Consider the following 25,244-nt stretch of genomic DNA (forward strand, 5'->3'; position numbering starts at 1 on the left):
GACGGAAAGGGGCAAAGTTTTGCGATGGAATTCAGCGAGAAAATTTGGCCGCAAATTGGACCGACGACGTTAACGTTGTTATCGCGTTATCTATACTTTTTCCTTGTTCCTCAACTTTTCTCTTCGCTATACTTTTAGCGGCAAATGATATCTGTACTCATTCATCATTCTTGCAGATCACTGTAATCTATCTTCGATTATTCACACAGTTTCCACAGTGGATACCATTTTATGTTATCATTCGAATCGATAATCTTCGCTTTTGTCAACTTTTTATCATAAAAAACATATAAATAAAAAAATAAATTGTCAATCACACTCACCTTGACTTTGTTATCAATAGGTTTTTCAAGTAGGCACATCTGCGGTTGCGGATTCGGACGAGGCGGAGAGGGTGGTGGCGCTTCAGGATCGAAGTTGAAATGCGCGTGTTGAGCACGTTGGCGCGGTCCGGTGAACGACGGCAAAAAGCCTATCGGCCGCTGATTGCCCATTCTCAGTGGTGCCGGTTGTTCATCCGGATCCTCCTCCTCGTCGTCTCTGCTTTCGGCGGCATAAAAGCCGATCGGCAAGCGATTACCTGCCATTCTCAGAGGTGCCGGTTGCTCATCCGGATCCTCGTCGTCGTCCCGTCCTGCGCTACCTTCGTCCCCACTATCACCTGTACCAGGGGGTTGCCCACCCCTGGCAAACTGATCCTCATCTTTGCCCGCGCTCTCTGTAATAATAAATTTAGCGATCGTTAAAGCGTTCAGATTAGAATAGGGGTTGCCTGTTAAATTGGTTTTCTATTTGTATATATCACTCGTTTGCAGACAACGAGTTGTTTTTTAATCTCATGGTCTTAATGAAAAACGGACGTGTTCGTCACTTTGGTCAATTCTTGTGATAGTCCGATTCGTGAAACCATAAAGTTTCACAAAAGGAATGAAACCTATCAACTACTTTCTTTTGTTCACGCTCACGATTTTTTTATTGGTCTCACACGCTCGAAGGCTTTTGATTCGCGATCCGCAGGTTTTGGGAAGATCTTACGTGAAATCTAATTATTTTTTTTTAATATCCAACGAACGCGCATTTGAGGTGTTTCTTAATCTTATTGTAGGGTGTTTTTTTCTTGCATTTTACTGCTCTCCAATGTGTGGAAAAGTTAGTTCGGCTCGGAGAAAATATATAACGTGCGGTTACTACCGTTAAGATGATAAAAAAAAGTTGCATACGTTGACCAACCAACATTAGCCAGTTCAAATATAACGTGAACGAGCAAACAATATGGACAACATTATCATTTCTCCCTTCCTCGCTGCATGGTGATCAAGTTATACGACGCGGGCAGTATGCGAGTATCGTTATTATAGCGTAGCGTGTTTTTTATTTCTGCAAGCTTTTATTAAAGTGTTTCAAGCGCTACGAATGAATTCACCGCAGATAGAAAAGTTGAAAGTAGAACTCGTACGCGTTAAATTCAAAAGATTGGGTTAAGCGTAAAATGATGAAACTATCGTGGTGCAGATTATGCGGAGATCGTTGGGAGTGATGGCAGCTTTTGGATAGTAATTCCGGATTCTTAGTTCTTTTTAGTTGAAGCTTCCTCCCTGTAGTATCATAAAAGATAATAAAAATCACTGTGCTCGCGATGCTTAGTTCGATAATAAAAGTTGGCGTGATTACACGACCGCAGAACATTTTTCGGCATAAATTGAAAGAAAAAGCGTATTCAAATATCGTCCGACGAAAAGATAAGCAAGGCTATATCATCTAAAACGCGTTAAAAAGTTAGCGCGGCGCACGCGAGCAGAGTGGGGCCTCATCAATCTTCGGCAGGTCTCTTAAATATCCCTCGTGTTCAGGTGGCCCCCTTTTATGCCGCCGCGTTATTACACAACGCGCGCGGGCGCTCGTTAAAGCGGAAAGATTTACATATATATATATACACGCTTTTGCCTCGCGTAGGTCGAAGCTAGGATGGGGGCTGGGCGCATACATGCACGCGACGACGTCAAATTAACGTATTAAACGGCTTGACGCTTTCTGGGTTGGCGTGGTGCATCGATATCCAAAGGGCCTCTGGTTTAGCTTCATTGGAGCCGAGGACGATAGTTTCAGCTACTTCGGCACTTTCTATTTCGAATTTGCTCGATTTAGTATTTCACGGCTAATAAATAATCTGATGAGTGATAACCGACAAATAATTTCGGTGATAAAAGTTACCTTGAATTAAAACGCTCAATTGTTTGCTCGTCATTTGTGAATGCATTTATTGCAATTCTCATTTTCAACAGTAATCAAATTTTAACCTGCAATATTTGAAATTATTAATATCACTCTCGTAAAACTCATAGTATGAACATTTGATTTCCTACAGCGCATGAGTCAGCTTGCCTGGTGGAAAAAATATTGCACGTACGGGGCATGTACTCGCTCGTATACCTCATTCAACGCCATATAGTTTTGAATTTTTTTACGAGTCTCGTAAAGCATCATTTTTGAAAACTCGAATGAAAAAAAGTATTCCAAACATACGCACACACACACACACACTGCTCGTCTAAATTAAATTTTGCGAATGTATCAATTTTAAGTGCACTATCTCGCTCTATTGTATAATAAATGAAATTTTGTAAATAGACATCGTTGAATAAAAGTGAAGCGAAATAGAAGAAGTGAGTTTGGATGACCGAGCAGATTTTGCCGCCGCGCACACGTATTGTGTGTAATCTTCGATCGTTCCAATAACATGAGCAAACAGCGACATATGGCACAACATTGCCCATACGGTGAATTAGCCACACGCGAATAACGTCACTTGTTTCACGACTGATCGCGCACACGCGTTTTCAGGCGCGATTTCAGAGAGAAGCAACAATGCAACAATGCACTTGTTTTTTTTCTTTTTGTATTTGATGAGTTTGAAAGACATCACACTCCGCTGTCTTTGATTTGAGAAAAGATATGATTTTACTGTTCATCAGTCTGAACTATTTTTCTATTTGGGTTTGTTCTAGTTGTTTAAAAAAATACTTATATAGTTATAAAAATTGAATACTTCGGGATGATATAGTGTCAACTGACAATAAAAAATTATAATAAGTTTGACATGGAAACATAAGTTTCATCGTATAGTTCCAATCGTAGTTTCAAAAGTAGCCTATTTCTAAAAGTAACTATGCAGTTTACCTGTTGCATGATGTCACCGTCATACTGTCCGTTATATCATCATATTAGCTATAAAGAAAAAGAAGATTACGCATTAATAGACTCGACTACGAACAAATTAACATACCAAGTGTAAGCCCTCAAATCAAGGGTCCTTTCCACATTAATTGCTCAAGTTCGCTTATACTGAATAAGATGACATTAGAAGGCTAATATTTCTCACATATATATTTTCAAGCATACATATGTCCATAAGTTTAGAATAATGTTATTTTGCAATAATATCGTTGCTTAATTTTAGAGAAAACGATCATTTTAGGTGATCTAATAAGATGAGGTAAATTCTGATTGAAAAGTGTATATTTACGCGTCTGGTGTATGTGACTTCACCTTGGCAAAATTTAAATTGACATATTTACAGAGAGATGTTCGACTAGCATGATTTATTCGATTATCTTTTAGTTTACTAAGCTAACACGTAGTGTTTTCAGATGTTTTTTGATCTGTACGTTTTCGAATTATAATTACATAGATTTTATAATACACATAATTTAATAGATTTTATTTGATAATGAAAGAGAGTAAAAGGAGTTGATATAGAGCGATGGAGTAATTACACGTCGGGAAGCTTGAAGCTGAAACTGGAACGCTCTAATAATCGTGGCAACTTATCGGTGACATTAAAATATGGCGCTTGCGTCCATTCGTCTCTTGGGGTTACAGTTACTTTTGTGAACTCTCTGTCTCTCTGTCTTTCTCTTTTCCAACTTTCAGCTGAAAATTGCTACTCGTGTCCTAAATTTTCGAGACTAGGTCAAACTGTATGCCGGCTTGTTTTGTGGAAGATTAGAGCCTAAAAATACTTAGACAATTATGAATTTTGTTCTAATCGAATTTCCTTATTTTTTATTGAAAATAGAAATGCATAATATGTTGCAGATAAATTTTCATTTAGCATAAATATTATGATTGATTCTTTATTAATTTGAACTAGATCACATATATCATCCGAATACTATTTAAAAAATTTCATTGAAAATAAAAGAGGAAACAATGCCCACTTAAAAGGTCATCTCAACAGTTAGTAAATCGAACGCAAGAGAGAGAGAGAGAGAGAGAGAGAGAGAGAGAGAGAGAGAGAGAATCAAACAATTGTAAACGCTGTTAAAACACACTTCGCTCGCGGAAAACCATTACAGAACACTCGTTACACGCTTCTATTAAGAAAAGGCTTTGATGGTGTAATTTTGTTTCGTACATTGAGTAAAAAAATTTTAATTCGAAAGTCGAAAAATATTTAGAAATTTACTATGATATTACATAAAAGATAATGGGAAAGATGAAGCGACGACTATATCTATTTTCTACTGTGTTTTACTGTACTCGATTCGCTCTGCTTGACACGTGATTGTAAAGCAATAGGAAATATTTACTGGATATACTCTATATTTATTGCTACTTACACTCGAGATTAACCTAGCTCTATTTGAATTTTTAATTAAATTACGTAAAATGTTTGCGTTTGTTATCTAAAATTCCAAATGGAACGTTCGTGTGAAATAAAATCGATAAATCATTTGTAAAACGTCAACATTTTAATTCCCGAATGGAGAAAAAAAAATTTAGAAATATCGGAACCTCGTGATTTATAACCAGTAACTCTGTTGTGAAACTCCGTGCGGCGCTGTATTGTGAAAATAGAGATTACCCGAGCGAGCTTAAACGTTAAACAAGCCACTTAGGAGACGAGCCAATCGACACGCCCGGTAGTCCGATTTTCAGTTCCAAGTTTTAACGATGAATCAGCTAGATTTGGCTTCCTCCAAGTTTTCTTATAATTTATCGACTTCCGTGCGTAGCATTTAGCTTCTTGGGCTTGTTTTTACGTGTCACAATAGTCCTTCATTTGACGTATGGCACTTGATTTAGCGGAGTTTTCAATTTTTCAGGATTTACGAATTAAAAAATTACTAGTAGTGTGTACGTTGAGCAAAAAAAAAATTCGTATTCTACTTTTTGCGGAGTAAATCTGATGCGGAGTGAAGCAATTTCTTTTCGGACCACACATATCTTCCGACAGAGCGGTCAACAATTTATAAAATAAATCGAATTTTCACGCCATGCGACCCGCTGCGAAGCCAACGTAGAAATATACCTTTTTTTTCCTCGGCACAACAGTCATAAAAGCAAAAGCTCAAACATATCCGGTATCCTAAAACAATTTAACTCAGTAGATTTTCTCCGAAGCAGGCCGTGCGGAACTGTGTCGGCTTTTATATTCCACGAAGCGCGCGAGCAGATATATAACTCTTGGAGAGAGCAGAAAAAAAGTCTAACTTTTTTTTCACATTGACTTTCTCTCTCGCAAAAGCTTCGCGTTGAATTGTGCCGAGAAGAGCGGATATATCCTCGAGTAACATGAGAATTGGATTGACTATATTTGTACGTTTGGTAAAAATGCAGTTAGTTGCTTAGGGTTTTAGATATCCATAATATTTTAATGCGACTTTAGCGCGATATGTCGGATTTACACAAATAATAATTCATGTAATCGATAAACCAAAGACAATTTAGTATTCGTGTGCGTATGCTAAATACATGCTGAATCCTAAGTATCAAAGCAAAGCAAGTCTCGTGTACTTTGTTGAGTATGAAAATACTGTTGAAACACACCAAAAGATACACAATTTAAGCGACCGACGCGCTTCACATAAGTTAACTTTACTAATTATCCAAATACGCCTTTGCACCGCATGTTGAAGTACCGCTTCATGCCTAATTTCATGTACTAATATGTTTGAATATTCATTCAAACTACATCGACATCCGTTCTAAAGGGTATTAAGCCACATAAAAACTTTTGGTTCTTTTAAAAGCGTAAGCAATAAAAAAATTATAAGAAAAAACAGCGAACTTGCAGTGTGTTTACCCGAAGGAAAATAAATTTCTCAATTCCAAAGACGAAGGTAACGTATAAATCCACACGCGAAACGTTCGAATGCGAGTCTAGAAGTGGCCGCGATTTATTTGCGTGCGGATGCTCTTCGCATGGACACCGCGATAAACGGATTTTCACCTCGTTTTTCTTGTTCTCGCGAAACTATTTATTTCCATCAGTTAAAACTTTTACTATGGAGAGAATTGGAAATTATGATTATCAATCCGAAGGTTCGAAGTCCAATGTCTTGATGATAGATTATTCGCCAGTTCAGCACAACCTAGTGCTATTTATTGCCATAATGACAGGTAGAGGCTAGAAAAAGATTCATAATTTTACTGAGGCGAGTCTCATGATGCAGACCTAGCAGTCAAACTTTGATACTCAACTACGTAGCTCAAATTTGAATTACCATCTCTGAAAAATAATTTTTTCCGAAAAAGTTTTTCAGTGATGGGGAATCAAACGCTGGTCACTCGCACAGCATTGGTTCAGAGTATCTTGCCAACTGAGCCAATAGCGCACCGCAAACTTCAATTTAAAAAAATCTTATGTGATGTAATACGATATAATATATGATAAGCTACTTGCATGTATTTTCTATCATAGTCGCTATTAGTACAATGAACTATCTGTCGACTTATAGATTTCTTGATTTTTTCTTATTTCATTTAGACAACTTCCGCTTTCTATGCTTTTGTAGTAAAAAGCATTGTAGAAGATCAATAACCGCAAGTTTGCTGAATAATTACGCCAATTCTTTACATGCTTCAATAATTTTAAAGTGAAATCTAGCGTCGAAGTAATATTTGAATTATAGCGATTGTGAGCCGAATAAATTTGCTCACTGAATATTATGAAAAATGTATTCATCTCTCAATGGCAGGAAATAGATTCGAAAATCAATGTGAATTTCGTAACGTTGTTATCTTCGTTGTGTTTCAATTACCAACGTAATCGAATTAAAATTCCATGTATAAATTGTGGAAGCTATTAATAATTAAGTAACGACGTTGTAAACTGACTCGTTGTGCACTCTTCTCCGATGTCTTATTTGCACCTACTTAGTCTTTCACTCTGTCTCATACCTACGGCGTACAGCATACAACGCATCCTTACAAATACTTTCCTCTTTTTTTTTGAGAGCTTTGAATTGCAAAGCCTGCTTTTTCAGCCTCGCGTTTATTTTCGGCGTAATCTGTTTGTGGGCCGAGGGAAAAAGTAATATTTGCTTGGGTCTGCCGAGCGATGATATACATTTTTTCTTCTTCTTTTCGAGATTCAATAACATTTATAAAGACCGGAAGCGCGGAATAGCGAAAAAAATTTCTTTTGATGCTACGAAAATAAATTTTCGGCGAAAAGACAAATATACGTACCCACACGTATGAGAATGTACTTCATGTTGATGTACTTCATACTAACATTGTCGAAAGCAGGAGGACAAAAATGACGATGCGATATTGGTTAGTTCATTCGCGTTATTTTACAAAAGTACGCGGCACAAAATACGGCACATTAGCAAAATAGTAAACTAGCTCCCATATGTTTGCAGCTCGAGCAAGTACCGCGGGTTTTTGTCTCAAAATAAACTTTGGTCGTAAATCACGTAGTACTGGGCCACTTGATCTAGGCCAGAGCGTCAAAACGTCGGCAAAATCCGCTATTAAATTCCCTAGCACTTCTTAATTATCAATTTGTCTATTCAAGTGTGAAAAAAGAAGAGAGGAAAAGTCGGTAAGAAGGTACTCAAAATTCATCGTCGGGAAACGGGAATAGTTGTTAACAAATTCAAATTCACACAGTCAGAGACAAAACAGTAGTTTTAGGCGTCCTGGCTGTTCGGCAGGCAAGCGCCTACTAACCTGAGTGTGCAGTGCAGGTGAGAGAGAAAGAGAGAGAGAGAGAGAGAAGCATGAGCAGGTCAAGAAAAGAGGGGTAAACGCGAGAGGCCAATGCACTGGATGTCGTGCCTGCCCGTTGCTCGTAATTATCAGTTTCGTGCCACGAGCTTGAGCAGGCGAGCGATCGAACTCGACTCCAAATACAGGAGCGCAAATGCGAGTAGATCCTATCGAGCTTCGCTTAGGCTACAGGACGGGAACGAGGACGCTAGATATTGTGTGTGTGTGTGTGTGTATATATATAAATATATGCACTTATGTATGTATATATATATATATATATATATATATATATATTGCTATGTAGGCGAGCTTTTTTCAACCCCCTGACCGCGTTTTCTATATTCCTTCTCTCTTTCTCTTTCTTCTTTCTTTTTCGTGAGCTGAATCTTTTTTCTTTTTTTTCTTTATTCGATTTATTTTGACAAGAGTGTGCTCAAAGGGGTAGATAAGGACGTAGCGATTTGTAAAAGTCACGATTGATTGATTTTGTCGTTTATCTTTCATTGATTTGGAACTTTTAAGTGTCAAAATAAGCTATACAAGATCAATTTTGATAAACTTTTTATACATTTACCTTTATACATTTTCAATAGAAATTAGACTAGTAAAAGAATTTACCGAAAAAAAACAAATGTTAATTCCATAAGATATAATCTTATAAAGTGAATAATTGTTGCCGTAGTTCAATTATAATCCGAAAATAGGTTGAGTGAAGAATCGTTCTACAATGACTTATCAACTTCATTTTGATATCGATGAAAACTTATCAGATAGCTCTTTCTACTACAGCTGTTGTAAATGGAACGTCACTATAGCTTATACAAGGGTTTACGTATTCAGTCATTTATAATCCTTGTCGAGCCACTACTCTAACCTCGAGACTTTCTATTATTTAGATGAAAAATTATAATATAACACACGCTTGAAAGTAATAATTGTTATAAAAATATTTCTTGGGAAATTATGGGAACTAGTCGTTAGAAGTGATTGATTACCTATGCAAATTCTCAACGGAAAAAATTGAATACTGATGAAAGAGTGAGAATTCAATTGGCAGTCATAAAAAAGGCAGCACCGTCAAATTTGAACATTATTATATAAGAAATAGATAATAATGACAGGTATTAGAAATTTTAATTTGAGAAAGAAAAAGAGGTTAGAGGGGGAAAGCTTATACCTCGAAAAAGGAATCACGACATTAATCCGAAGACTCTTGACTTCACACTCTTCAAGTGCGTCCGTAACCCGCATTGTCGACTATCTCCATTCTCCGATGACTCGGCGATTATCGTCTAATGACTGAATTTCTCATAGTCGTTGTGCGAAGATACTTTTAGTTCTCGTTGAACTGCGCAAAACACGCATTCGTCTTATAAGAAAAAAAAGTTAGGATGAAGGATGAGGGTGGCTCATAAAAGAACATGAGGGTTAAAAAAGAAGAGAGAGGAATGAACACTTGCATAAAGCCAGTTTGCACCCGTTTTACACGAGTGAGTGACTAATAAAAACCTCGCGAGGTTTGAGATTTTCCTGACTCTTTGAAATTTTTGGCGACTGCGAATTAGATTATCTTAGCAATTCAATTCAGTGGTGAGCAACTGATTTTTTGAAAGCCTAATATTTATTTCATTACATTTTCTATTTTTTTTATTTTGAAAATTATTTATGTTCTTATAGCTATCATTCTTCTTTGAATTAGTTCAATTTTATTTTGAAATTTGTAAAACTATTAAGTATGTTTATTTTAAACATTTATTTGGATGATTTCTTTACTGTCTACATATGTTAATTACGCCGCTCTTATTAATAACCATAATGTTTATTGATAAATAAATTTCTTTATTCGTAAATTTTGAATATCACTTGTATATTTGCGTTATTGATACGTAAAAAAATGTTAGATAAGTTCATTGGTTTATATGAACAATTTTGATCAAAGTCAAAATATATTATTTTGATTGATTATCAACAGTATAAAGTTACGATTCTATAAAAAACAAAGAGTAATTTATGGTTACGTCATTTTTACGTCTTATTAACTGTTATTTTAAAGTCATCGATTTTACTCTCATCGGACGTGCCTGAACTGCAATTCCAGAGCACTATCACAAAGTTTCGGACAGTTTCTGGCACTATATTTTTTCTGTTAATCGTTAACACATTGGCACTCATTACGCTGGATGGCTATTAAGGAAGCCGGTAGACGTCCTGATAAAAAAACTTAAGTAACTTCGGTAAAAGTATTTTTAGTACAACGTTGTTACTTAGTTACGTAATTTAGCTAATTTGATAACACAATAAAACTTTTAATATTCCTACCCATTTCCCATCTTACAATTTCAACAGTAAAAAAAGAAATTCAGATACATCTAATATCTCTTATTTTTTGATATGTATCTACTTAGCATTTGCAGAGTTATCAGAGCATAGTGAGGTAAATATTCTCGTTTGCATAGCAAAAAACGGCAGCAAAGCCAATAAACTGATAAAATTGTAATGATAAAACAAAAAGCTTATCAGAATAGCTGTGAAATTTAGACATCACCATTTGGTGTTTTTATCGCGTGTTCCGCTCTTCTTTTTTATTCTATTTGCTACACAACCAGTTGGTGATCGTTTATTATATAAAAAATTATCACGATGTATTGCCTGAGAGGGGGGGGGATAATTAAATTAAAAGAAATTTTTCGTCGGATGAGAAGTGATTGTTTTCTTATACGTGGACTTCTCATTAATGTAATAATATTTTAATATTTTAAGATTTTTCATATTTTCAAATGAAAAATATTTGTTTAATTTTTTCAACTTAAAAATGTTACTCTTCAGTAGTGCTGAAAAGCTACAATAAAAAAAATTAAATTTGGTATTCCTTATGCTAACTTTCTTCCCTGTAACGCCCGTACATGGTAGTTTTTTCAAATTGGATGAGAAATTCTTTCACGTTCACCGTGATTTCCATTTTTGTAACTCTAGCAGAAAAATTTTAACACGAAAACTGCTGTTTTTGCTTGCTGTTAAATAAAGCTAAGGAGATGTCCTCCGTTATTCTACCGGTCTTCTGGTGTAAGTTAGAAAGGATAAGCTTTGTCATCATTATCGCCTCTATCCCGAGCGCATCCGGTCGCGTGGACCTGAGAAAAGAAAGACGCTGATCCTTTCAAACTACCGTGTAAAACATCTTGAGCGAGTCTAGCTAAATGTTTTTCTAGATTATACAGGACAATTTGTGACGTGATTAAAGTTTCCTCGTTGAAGTAAATAGGGTGAATGATGATCATCTTGGTTATGTCTATGTCTGACTATACGTGAATTTTTCTACTTGTCAATAATGTCGATTTGTGTCTAAGCCTGTAAGTGACAATTGACGTTTGTTGTTTTTAATTATTAACATTCTAAATTGATAATTTGACCCTATTACAGCGCGAAAAATTTTATGTATCAGAATTCAAGAGATAATATTTTCATTTTTTTCTGCGGACCCCTCAACTTCGTATCTATGTATATCGAAAAAAGTCGATTGAACGAGAGGAGAAAAAGTAAAATGGCAAACGAGACAACGAGTTCCGAGTAATAAGATCGAGTTAAGGTTACGCGAGAGATATCTTGTGAAACTATACGGGTGTAATATCTAAGAAACACGACGGCAGAAAAATAGAACGTACAAAGAATAGAACAGACTGTCGGTAATAGAAAAATGAAGGAGCGAGAAATACGGTCAGTCAAATACATTGACGCGTTCAACGAATCGGACGTATACATATACATCACCGTTCGTTAAATAAATAAGAGAGCAGAAATGATAAAATTTCCGCCATTTCCACAGCGCAAATATTATTTAGGTAGTTTATTGAAATTCTAATGAGAAACTTGCAATAATATTGTGTTTTATTATCGCGGATTTTATTTAAGTGACCACTATTATTAACATAAGTAAAAGGAAAGAACAGAAGACTTCGGTGAAATGTTGAAGAAAGTATTCTAATTTGAATGTAGGATAAATTGAGCGCGCCATGCCGCAAAAAATTAATTTAAAGTAAACGTGGGGGACAGTAAAAGTTTCTTATTGGCATCTGCGGTTGCTACACTATAGCGAAAAACTAACTTTTCATCAAAGGGCAGAGCAAATAGATAGCCTTGAGTGTGTATGTATATGTGCGCGCGCGCGTGTGTGTGTATGTGTGTATGTGTGTGTGAGAGAGAGAGAGAGCGGAGTTAAGCGAACTCTCAGAAGACAAACATCAAGATGTATAGATTGCGAAAGATGCCAATTTTCCTCTGCGTTGAAACTTTCGATATCGAGAGCTCCTTATAGTTTCTCAACTCACAATCATCCACTTATCCGTATACTTCCTGCACCTTACCTTATTGGCAAATCCTTTTTCCGTTCATTTTTTTCTCTTCTCCGGTTTTCATTGCAATTACATGATTCGATAATTCTATATTTTAATTTTTTTGTTTTGAAGATTGAGATTATCGTAAATCAATGTGCGGAACTCCCATAAATCTTGATAATGAAAATTAGCGTAATGAATGGATTTTTTATTGAAATAAGCTCAGGAAAAGTTTTTTGAAATAGTACAGTTGTATCTTTTTCAATTAAGTTTATATTTGCGCCGTTGAAAAACTAGCGTATACATGTCCGAGATAATACAAAGTGACTACGTTAAACTCGATATGCAAGTGACCCACTGTGACATACTGAAATACGACTAAACAAAGTTTTGCACTAGGTAACATATAACCAAACGAAGATAAACTTTCTATCCGAGATAAAGCAAATTTATAATATATCAACCTTTAACCAAACGAATCATATATTCCATTTAAGCATTATCCGTTTCCCGTCAGAGATTAATTTGCTGAGATTGATATGTGACTCCACTGTTTTTTATCACGAGAATATTGGTCGATGACCTCTCTCTCATTCGAGAGATTTTCGTGTCATGTGGAAAATTCATATTGATTATGCGCACTCACGACTTCATTAATCATACCCATAAGATAGTGAGTGAAAGAGAGAGAGAGAGAGAGAGGGCCAAGGGGTGAGTTTTTAAACCGATGCCAGAGCGCGACGAATCATGTAATTGCTTCTGCCCAACTTTAGCCCCGAGTTTCGCCAACGAAACACTGCTACGTCGTGCAACTCTGCATGCAAAATTAATTCGCACAAACTAACGAGTTTTTTCGTTGCCGCGGTGTTGCTTTTTACAATTTCACGTGGATTCAAATTCAAAAATTTTAATTTCGACAGCCGTACTTTGACTGTAAAACACGTATACGTACACGAGAAGTGACGAAAGTAGTTGTATAAATTCATGAAACTGTCGATTCACCAGTGGCACCGCGAGAGAAGCTATGATTTTCGCGAAGAAACTTCCTAATTAACAAGCTTTGAGCCCTTTTCATAGCACAATTTTTGTATTTTACTCTGGCTGCAGACCAAGCTCTCCTGCAAGTTTTATCAAGCCGACGGGCTAATTGACTTGCGAAAAGCGGATCGACATTAATGGCAAATGAACTTTAGTCTAGCAATGAAACTTCCGGCTTGCTAATTAGCAAAATTGACAGACGTATATGACCTGACGTGCAATGAAATTTAGTAGAGGTAGCTCATAATCTAAAATTCATCCGCATATAATTCGATTAAAAGCGTCGCAAGAGCGATTATACCGTACACGTCTGACTAAACATAGAGCGCACCTACTGGAGTAGAGAGAGAGAGAGAGAATAGAATAGAATAAGCTTTATTAAGCCGTGGGGTATAACCCCGTAGGCTATGAGCAGAATACAATGCAGATACATTAATTTAGAGCGCAGTAACAAGCGATAAAGTTATACGAATAAATTGTGATTTAAGATGAACATAAGTTAAACAATATAATTAAAGAGAATGAGTGTGAGATTATGAAGCATACATAGCAATAAATGATACAATATTCGCATGAGATGGAAAGAATAGAGATATGTTGATTGACAATAGGTTAGGTGACAAGATAGATGAGATCACAGAGCAGGGCGTACTAAATGCGATGTGATGAACTTAAGTGACTAGTGGTGAACAGGCAAGCATAACACAGTACGTTATGCTGAAGAGGCCAGAATAAACACTAAATAAAATCACCGGCCAAAGAGGGTAATTGGAGCCAGCAAACAAGTTAATAAGCATGGTGGTCAAGCAGATTCAAGACTAAGAACTAACTCGTAAAGCCTGGAGAGATGACGAAGTGACTGTGAAGGTCGATTGTGGATCAGGGTGGAAGTGTCGGTCGGTGTTACAACTTGGAATTGAATGGGGGAAAATTACAGACCAGGTAGCGACCAGGTGATAAGAGGTACTCTGATGAGGAAGTGAAGGCGGAGACGTTGAAAGGAAGAGGGATAGAAGGAAGTTTCAGGAGCAAGGGGAGATTTGTGAGGTGTTCGGCGTCCACCCTGTGGCGAAAAAGGAGCTGTTCGATCACCATAAAATAGTCATAGAGCCAGCGCCTGAGCTCTACATAGCGAGTAATATCAAACTCAGTTATGGCCAGCTGGTTGAGAAGATACATGCCATAGGCCGCCGCCGAGAACCTCCAAGCCTCAGTTCTTGGAGCGGGATAGGAGAAGGCCATCGGGGGATTGCGGGAGGAGTGCTTAAGATTAGGAGGATTTGGGGTTTTGACATAAGTCGTAAGGTAGCACGGGTGTTGACAGCATACGGTTTTGTATGTGCGAAGGATGAGAGAGATGTTGCGCTGACTCTCAAGAGATAGCCAGCCTAGACGCAATCTATGGAAGGACACATGGGAATCAATGTTTGGTGTGGGGATGAAAGGTATAAAGCCTGTAATAAATCGGACACAGGCATTGAAAGCTGTTTGAAGGGCCAGGGTTCTGGACTTATCAAGGTGCATGAAGGCTATGGAGGCGTAAGAAAAGTGGGGAAAGATCAATGTTTGAACCAGGTATTTCCTTGTTTCAATGGTGAGTGATTTTCTGTAAAATTTAAGGGAATTTAGACCAAGGTGAACTCTCTTAACAATGTCGGAGATGTGGGGTTTCCATTGAAGGGTCGAGGTGATAGTAAGTCCAAGGCTTTTGACCGATGATGAGAATGGAATCTCAACATCATCAATCTTGAGCCTGGACAACGAGTTTAGGTCAATAGCGAGGACGTGAAGTTCGCTACCAACGATCATGACCTTTGTTTTGGCGACGTTGAGTTGGAGACCGTTCGCTCGCGCCCAATCCGCCACCGCCTGCGCATCCAATTGGACCTTCTCAAGCCCCTCAACAATCTGGGAAGGGACGCAGTGATGGTAAATCTGAGTATCATCAGCATAAATTAGATGCTTGCAGAAAAAAAGAACTCGTGGGAGGTCATTAATGAAGATGGCAAACAGTAGCGGACCAAGGACGCTTCCCTGCGGGACACCCGTCCGGGCACGCTCCCACCGCGAAACAGTGTCCCCATGGTCAATGACAGCTTGCACCCTGTCGACAAGATAGCTAAAGAACCATCGTAAGACAGAGTCACCAACGTGACAAGCTCTGATCTTATTAATAAGCAAGTCATGTGGAATTCCGTCGAAGGCCTTTGAAAAATCAAAAAGGACAAGGATGGTAATTTGCCTCCTGTCAATGGCAAACCGCATGTCGTCAAGGACGCCCACTAAAGCAGTCTCCGTAGAGTGTCCCTTACGGAAACCAGCCTGTCTGGGATCCAGAAGGTCATTAGCTTCCAGGTGGTCAGAAAATTGTCGGTGCAATAATCGTTCAAGGATTTTTGAAGGTTCAGACAACTGTGCTATGGGCCTAGTATCAGAAGGAGACTGGGGTGATCTGACCTTGGAAAGAGGACGAATAAGGGTGCGCTTCCACGTGGCCGGGAAAGTAGATGTTTCAATGGACTTGTTATATATATCAGTAAGGTTGCAAGCTACGGTGTCAAGTCCAAGGAGAAGCATCCCTCCCGTAAGTCCATCACAACCCCTGCCCCTAGAACGCAACACCCTGATCTCGCTCTCAACATCAGCCTGTTTAATTTTTGAAAAGACAAACGGAGGAAAAGTAAAGGTCAAATGCAAGGGGGAACTGCAGATATTGTCAAATGCAGTGAGGGTTAGGGCTGGAGATCTGTTGACAACTGTAGCAAAGTATTTATTGAGTTCGTCAGCTGAGAAAAAGAGCAGTGGTGACGGCAGGAGTCGTTTGGTTAGGCCGATGTCATGGAGAGTCCTCCACTTGGATTTGGAGCTATTGGCGTGTTCAATATTATGACGGATATGGTTGTTTTTCCCAGTATCGAGCTCGTTTGAAATGGCAGTTCTTAGAGAGCGATACTGTTGAAGGGCTAAGGATGAGTTGGAGGCTCGAAAGCGTTTGTAGGCTGCGTCACGGATCCGCATTTGGACACGCAGCTTATCAGTCACCCACGGCTTCTTTTTGGAGGAGATGGTAACCAGACGAGAAGGGGCTAGTTCGTCAAAAGCTCCACAAACCGCAAGGGTGAAAGTTCGCTCAAGTTGATCGACTGAGGGAGTGTCTCGACGAAGAATATCACCCAGGTAATCCTGGGAGACCGAGAGCTTGGTGGTGATAAGAGAGTTCAGGACAGATTTATTAAGACGATGGAGAGAACGGGAAGCAAAGGTTTTAGGTTGTTCCTGGGGCGAGGAAAAAAGTATGGATAGCTCAATTAGGTCATGATAAGGTACAAATGGGGAGAGAGATTTGGTGAAGCTAAGGATGTGAGTTGAGGGATTTGTTATAAAAAGATCCAGCGCTGTATGTGTGGTCACTCCACTCTCAGTAATGGGATGGTGTGTAGGCTCGGTGGAGACAACCCCAAGTGCATGTGAATCAATGAGATCGCGCAATGCCAGGACGTGTGGAAGATGTGATGTAAGGTCGGAGTTGAAATCACCAGTGATAATGACATCATTGAAGAGAGGAAGAAAGGAAGAGATGGTGTTGAAGAAAAATGATGGGATTTTGGCGGATGGACGGCGGTAGACAATTGCAAATAAAAGTTTTAGGTGGCATTTATTTTGGATTTCGGCTATCATGAATTCGGGTGAGTTGTTAAACGTGGGATCAGAGGCAGCGAGTAATTTTACTGTCAAACTATTGCGACAATAGAAGCCAACTCCACCACCCTCCTTGCCCTCGCGATCCAGTCGGAAAAAATTGTAATTGGCTAGTACGAGGTGGTCATCAGAGATGACATTACAAAGTTTGGTTTCGGAGATGGCAATAATGTCATATGAACTTGTATGTGCCTGTGCTTCTAAGAGAGAGAAATGCCACGGTACGTTTAGGCCGTTTATGTTGATGTGCGCAACGGTGAGGGAAGATCGAGATGAGATGGAAGTGGTAACAGAATTATTTAGTGGGACCGTTGAATGTCATGAAGTTTGAGCTGGGTTACGGGTTGGCGACTGAGAAGAGGAGGCAGATAAAGTGAAGCTTGGTGTATTTCCAGGCGGTCGGATATGAAGATCAGAGCGAGGGAGTCGGGGATCATGAAGGGGACCGCTAAGAGGAGCGGAAGGCGCGGCCGAAGGGTGAAGGTGGCCTGGGGCTCCCACCGAGGATGCGACTGGTTGGTGAGATGCCAGCCTCGGCAAACCACGTAGATCAGCCTCAGAGACAATAGGGATCAGCTCTGATTGCGGCGTGGCGCGGCAGAAGACCCGCAAGTTTCGCACCACAGGCCACGCGTATCCGAGGTCGTCACTCACTTTTCTGGCCTTGGATAGCAGCTCGAAGACAGGCTTGGGGTAGATTGGACGCAGTAGTACTCGTATACCACCTCCACAGCCAAAGATCGTCTGGGCAGTATGCCCCTTCAGTCTGGACGAAAGCTTGATTATTCTGTCCCGAGAGGATGGCGAATCCAGCAGGAAGGTGAAGGACTTCTTTCGTGCACTTTGGGTCGAGTGAGAGAAGGACTGCGACTGATCCGTGGGCGCAGTAGAGCGAGAGGCAGCGGTGGGATTCCACTCCCTTGTCGCAATGATCGCAGGGAGGTTGTGCTCTCCGCCAAAGCCCAGCGCAATGAGGACAGAAGTAGCGGCCTGGAAGAGGGAACCTTGAAATTCCGCTGGTAACCCATGGACCAAGATTTCAGGCTCGTCGACTATTGCGAAATGGACGTCACGCTCGCGAAACTCATCCTGCGAGAGAGAGAGAGAGAGAAAGATGAGGGATTTTGAAAATCACCGTAATCGGATAACGATAGGCAGCCTTATACAGAAAGTGGAGAGGGAGAGAGAGAGAGAGAAAGGTGAAGGACGCGTGTGTGGCAAGAGAGAGAGGCACCATTTCTAATTGAATTCCTGGCAGCTGCCCTGTCGCGTTGGCGAAGAAGACGGGATGCGACGATGGATCGATATTCCCCTCGTCTCTTCGCTAACATTTTCGCCAAGATGATCGACAGATATATTCTCGCATGGATTCAAGCTTAGATTTTTCGAATTCACTTACTGCTTTCTTCCATGAGAATTGAACTTTCCATCCTTTACCGTTTGCGTATATACATTTATTGCAGCGAATTCTCTTTAAGGTGAAGAGACAACTCAGAACACTGTCGATTTTAATGTACAGAAGAAAGAGATAATCGATATCTCTCGGTGACCAGCCGTGCGCGCTTCAGAACGCGAAATTGCTTTTTCAACGTTCACCAACGCCGCGCGTAAGAATTGCGAGGTGCGGATAAAGAAAAAGTAAGTCTTCGCTTCTTTTCTTCGTCAACGGAATATTTTCGAGATATTTTGTACTCGCTTCACTTTGGATAGTATGGCCACTAGCACTTCGAAAAGAAATCTTATCATTTTTGAATTTTGTAATTTACCAGACTATGCTACATTCCACGAATACTTAAAATCATTTAGAAAGCTTAATATTTAAACAGACAATGTTAAAATTATCATATAGTCGGAGTATTTATGCAAGACATTAATTAAATTAATACATTGCGACAAACCTGCCATTAATATCGAACAAATTACAACTACGAGCGCACGACATGAACTCAACACGAGCGCGCACAAAATAAATTGATTGCGAAGTAACGTGCTCGAATAAACAAGTTGACGAATCAGCTGCTCGTATGGTAACGCACACGTCATATACTCATACAGAGCAGTAGTGGGCCAAATAAAACTTATCAGATTAACAAGGAGAGAGAGGAATTCCGTATACGCTAATTACCCGTATCGCCACTCGGTAATCTAACACGGCAGCGCGCGATTAACAGGCACGTAAATACAAACTATACACGCGCTGTTATGACAAATCAATTTCATGGTGTACGAAGCAGTCCACTTCCATTACATAAATTTACCGAATGCGTATCCAAAGGCATCTGCTGCCAGTGCAATCGGCAGTTTTACACGCGGAGTTGAAAGTTCGAGGGCGTGGCGAAGAAGTCACTGCAGCGGAAGTTTATGCGGCCTTGCCTGCGGTTATGTTGTTTTTCAGCGATATAAGGCTCACGGCGCATTTACTGGAGTTTAACGATCGGCTTTTTCGGGGCGGCAAGCTTTCGGTCTTCTCTTTCCAAAGTACATACGAAATTTGTGCTTCGCCGTGATTACCATTTTTTTTTATGGTAGGAAACACGAAGTGTTTAATTAACGTTATAATTATAAGCTCAGACTTATAATGCTGAATCTGATTAACTAGCTTAAGTGAATAATTAATAATAAATTAACTAGCTAATTAAAATGTACAATAGCTTGTGCATTGATGTGTAAATTCATGGAAAATCGTACTTCGAATTATAATAATACTGTCGCCGCGCGTATAAAATTAACCGTTATATGCTTAGAAGTGTCACGAATCCATTATGACAGCTCAAGTACACGGCACCCATTAAAAAAAGATATAGTCTAGTTTCCAACAGCAAGATATCTTAATCACGAAGACGAACTTTACACGTATCTCCATACCAAGTTGGAAAACTCGATGTGTGAAGGTGTATATAGAGGCAAAATGGAATCCTTCGAGTTGGATAATTGAACCGGCTACCTATAAGCTACCTATACACTATGCTGCATGTGCCGTTGATCCCGAGACAACGCTATGTATATAGATACACGAGAGTTTCGGTAACCGTGTTCCCTCATTAAATAGCTAGTCCAAGAGTCCAAGTGATTGACCCACATTGCAACGGGGAGAGATGTCGAGGAATATTCCTTCAATTGTTTTCTTCGCATTGATCAAAAACAGTTCCGGCAATTAGTCTAATTAGAATGGACTTTTCTCTTTGATTATACGTGCTTAGGATCTTCCGTTTTAACTTCCCACACTCTGTGCGATGCATTAACGTCTCAGCCCAAGCATTTATTCGTTATCTTTCAATGTCTTTTCTTCGCGGATCGATTTCAGGTCATGGGGACGCCGTGTTTTTCTCTCTTTCGATCACCCCGCCTCGCTGTTTACGGACTTTCGTTTGCTTGTACAATCTGTGGAACTTTTCTGTTGGATTCGTCTAATGGGAATTGTTGTCTTTTGCGATTATAGTCGGCTTTCCTGTTGATTGCTGGAAAAGCTTGTTGTATAGAAGACTATGCGAGATATGTCTTGAGTTACAAAGTATATTTCTATGACCGTGTGTGCTGTTTAAATAGTAAACACGAGCTTTTGGATTAAAGAAAGTTTTCATGAAAAATCATATTATTTTCTATCAGTGAATTCCAAATATAATTACTCATATAAAATCTCGCTATTGTATAGAGTTGAAATCAAATGATGTTAGTTTAGCAGAGACCGTCGATGTAACGTTGATGCAAGAATGAATCTCGTTAAATACCATGGTCAAATCAACCGCAACTGAATTGGAACACACTTCAATAATTAACTATTGATTTGGCAGATAGAAACGCGTTTATCACTTTATCTGTAATTTACTACGTATAAAAGATTTCGTTGGTTATCATGAGATTAATATTCACGCGTCGGTAAACTTTGAGTAAATTAATCTATGATGGAATTCATTAGTTTGCGAACAAAAACTTATCCCTACAATAATTCATTCAATGCAATAAAAAGAATTGACAAATTTATATGTAGAAAAAAGAATAATTCTATCTAATTTATGTAATACTGGTCAAAGGAGTATTTAATCCTAGTCATAATTGATTCAAACATCAAGTGTAGAGAACAGTGAATTAAATGACTACACTTCTCGCCGTTTCGATGTTAATCAACTGATCAATTAACTTATAGCCCACGCGATGTATCTAACGTAGACCAAATATTCAGTGTTACGTTTAATTAATATACTACAGCTGATATAGGTCAATCTACTTATACTTGCAGAGAAAAAAATCTATTAATGTCCTAAAAAAGAATCTAACTGTAATCTAGAAAGTTGAGTACCCCTCACTAACTTTACGCATTTAGAAAAAATTATGCAACTGAATTTATAACAGCAAAAAAGATTCCATTTAAGATATTGCGTGTAAATGGTTGAAGCTTAGAATCACACTCTCTTCCTCTTTCTCTGTATATCTGTCGGGATCAATAGAAAACATTCCAAGAAGACGTACTTTGATAGACGTGGGTGTGTATAAAGGAATATTATTGGACACGGAAATGTTCGAGAAGGGGAGGAAACGAGAAAGCTCTCTTGTAACAGCAACCGTGTAAATGCAAGTTTAATGAGTGCTTAATAACCTGATACCGCGCGTAACGATTTAATGTTACACCTAAATTTAGATAAATTTGATAAATGTCATCGTTAAATCTCTACAAATCTACGTTCAAAATCGTTCGTTTATATCAAAATAATGTTCGTCGACGACTTTTATCGCAATCGTTGAATCTGTATATAGAAATCGTCACTAGGTCGACACTATTGTCTATAGCGTATGCTGTACCTTGTTAAGCGCGACTTTACTGTTGTATCGATTACCATCTCTGCCTGACGCGAATGCCTGTCACTACTTATTCTCTCTCGCATTTGCGTTGTTGCTGTTTAGTTTGTTTGGTCCTCCTCTCCATGATGAGTATGCCGTGTGAAACGATTGATTATGCGACAGAGTTGTTGATGGGATTTCCGTTGATTATGACAAAGTTTCAGATTTTTTGAGTAACTAGAAATTATGTATATATAGGTACTAATTTTTGGTAAAAAAATTATAATAAAAGTATACTGTATAAACATTAGGCTTTGAGAGCCAAAGCGAAAAAAAGAAGACATTCTAATTAAATTATTGGATAAATATTCTTTCCAACAGCTTTCGATTCAAGTTTAATTTTTCTATGTCGAGTATTTAAAGATTTCCTTACAAAAACTTGAAAGCATCGTATTTTCAATGAAATCCATATAATATCCCGAAAAAGACGCATTAGCGTTACTATGCGCAAGTTGAAAAAAGTCAAAAAAGAGAAGATTGATGAAGACGAGACGATCGGTCATTAGAAATCCGATAGCCATTCTTACCCAATGTCTTTTTCTTCTACTTTTTCCTTGGAGAAATAGATACCACTCGGATATGTTCTTTCTGAAGTACAGGAAGCTTTTACGGCGGTGCTTCGAATGTTCATCTGCGAGGCAGATAAGTTTTCAATTTTTCTCTTGTTCGCGGGTTATAGTATGCACATGCGAGACATCGTTGGACTGTGCTGAATTTAATGTATGACATTGTTTTTATAAGGCTGTAATTTTTAAATAATAATAGAAAAAAATACGACGTAAAAACATTAAGTTCTAAGATAAATAATTGATGAGACAACATAGGCCTGGAAAAGAATGTAGTGAACGAATATAACGTTCCTGTTTCGGCTTCGCATCGATTGTCCATTCTCATGTGCTATGAATTTATCAATATTTTTCCGGCTTACTTATGTAATCTACTATTATTAAACAATAAACGCATGTAACCGTCCGTTCTCACATAATAAAAACTATATCATACAACTAATGAATAATGCTACGGTATATATGGATTTCAGTTAAGTTACACTGTAATAGTAACTACGAGCCTCGAAAGCAACTTATCGGCCGTTAGTAATGCAAAGTGGCCCTTCTCAAGGCGGCTTCGCTTAGGTCACACCTTGTGGAAATCGCTGCTCCTCACGCACTCGCTCCAAAGAGCTTAAGAGGATTCTATAAAGTGGTCACGTTGAATTTTCGCTGGAATAGACGTGGACGATGATATTGCTGATGTCATGAGTACTTTGAAATTTTACATAAAACTTTTTTCTTTGAACGTTTGATATTACAAATTATTTTAGTTTATTTTTTTATCGAGGCAATTGTAGTTTTTGAATATTTTTTCAGTTACTAGTCTATGCAATTTCACATTAAATCCATCGCCATTCAATTCAATTTGAATTGAAATGAAAAACTTGACAAGCTAGTCACGATTAATTTCAACACGCATTGATAAGTGCTAAAGTTTTCAAAAGCTTCTATCAAGATAACTCAAACATCAACCCAGTTGGAATAAAAATCACTTTACCATCACACGGCAAATTGGTATAATGAAAGCTATCCAAGGTTTCAATCTTTTATAGCGATTAGCATTCGCGTGAAAAGCTTCGAGTGACTCTTTTCGTCGCGTGGATTTCCGCGCGCATAGCATTCCAATTTAGAGAAGTAGGATTCGTGCAGTGGTGTCCTTAGGCTGTGACGCTTCTAGCTATGCACTCTTGGATTAAATTGTATTATGTCGTGCCTACGTCTCCAAGGTATCTAGCATTGGTATTCGAGTTCTCAAATGGCGCAATATTAGTCTACTAAGTGAGTATTACATAAATATTTAAATAACACAGGCATGATTGTTTTCTCTTCATTAAAAAATATATTGTTACTTTTGAAAAATCGAGAGAGAGAGAGAGACATGCGATTTTTTGTATTTAAGTTCTTCCGCACATAAAGAATAAATCAAAAAATCTTTTAAGAGTAAGTTTCAAGAAAAAGTGTAGAGCTCGGGAAACTGTTCTTCGCATGTGTTGATTCTGCGCGAAGCTTCTTACACGTTTGCGCGCAATAACTTTCTTAGTGTGCTTATCGTTTTGCTCTTTGTGTTGTTCACTTAGTCGTCTTTCTTGTTGTAATAATACTAATATACTAACTTAAGATAATTACTAGTTTTTTTTTCATCTCAAAAATTCAACTACTTCACATGATCAATACTAATACAAATAGCTATGAAGTTGGTATATACCTTTTGTATAATGTTTACTAACGGTAATGCTTTATTTCACACACAAAGATAAATGCTTACCAAAAAGTAATTTCAAAATCCTAGATATTCAAATCTTCATTATCGTAGAAACGCATGAATCGATGAAATGCGACAATAACCGTTAACGTTCATCAATAACAATTCACGTCAAAACCGATAATTAAACACGAGTTTTGCGATGTAATCCTGCAAACATTCCAAATTAGAGTACGGTCATTAATTTACCAATGAGCAGCGACGAGGCTCGATTTGCATTCGACAATATATGCTTTTATATAGTTGAAGCGAAAGAAAATCAAACGCGTAGACTAACCCGGATTCTTCGAGTGGTAACCTTTGAAAAATCGCAATTGCGCTTTCATGACTATTCATGGAGTGATAATAGCATTTGAATTCTTCTTATTCTAGAATTGAAAAAGTAGATTTGCCGATTGAAGAATTGATAAGACATGCATACCCACGAGCAAAGCATATGACGGTGGCGTGTCTCGTGAAAAAGGTATAAGGATCGTAAAATATCTGAACTCACCGATCTCTGGTATATCTGTGTCATAACCTTGTCGGCCGTGGTACTGTAACAGAAATAAAATATATACACACATTATTACGTGAAAAGTTGTAAATTACGAAAAATCAGATGAAAGTTAACACAAACGTGCCGTGAATTCGAAGAATACGGAGTAAAAATACTGCCATCGCGAATAACTTTTCTCAAATTGTTGTCGTATTCAGTAAATTTCGCATGAGTAACTTTTAAAATTGCCACTTTTACAAGCGTTCTTGGTATTCGCTTGAATGGCTTTATAATTATGCGGACCCTGTACGCGAGTTGGTGGGTTGAACATGCAGAGAAAACCAATCACGCGTTTTTTTTTCTCTTCTTTACAGAATGGCTATTCAAAGCAGAGAATTCAGTCGACTGAAAACTTCAATTGACATTCCTTGCTTATCAAACAGATGTAAATTGTCTAACGTTTGATGTCTAGCGGTAGGCGTTAATTAATTAATCAAAGGTAAATTGTATGGTATTGTTATTGTTGGCATTCTATTTAATGTAGAAGA

At 38.3% G+C, this 25,244-nt stretch overlaps 1 protein-coding gene across 3 annotated transcripts in view; it reads right to left on the minus strand.

The window, feature by feature from the left end:
* Positions 1-25,244, minus strand: part of LOC131671758 (transient receptor potential-gamma protein) — an 82,855-nt gene that overhangs the window by 18,316 nt on the left and 39,295 nt on the right. For all 3 annotated transcript variants that reach the window (XM_058948434.1, XM_058948433.1, XM_058948432.1), the window contains exons 3-4: positions 24,712-24,754; positions 324-718 (exon numbers count right to left, since the gene is read on the minus strand). In XM_058948434.1, coding sequence (XP_058804417.1) covers positions 324-587 — 264 coding nt within the window. In that variant the 5' untranslated portion in view covers positions 588-718; positions 24,712-24,754. The remainder of the gene's footprint in view (positions 1-323; positions 719-24,711; positions 24,755-25,244) is intronic.

Source organism: Phymastichus coffea, unplaced genomic scaffold, assembly GCF_024137745.1.
Source record: "Phymastichus coffea isolate CEN01 unplaced genomic scaffold, Cenicafe_Pcof_1.1 PCOF00134, whole genome shotgun sequence".
In the NCBI taxonomy this organism is placed as follows: Eukaryota; Metazoa; Arthropoda; class Insecta; order Hymenoptera; family Eulophidae; genus Phymastichus; species Phymastichus coffea.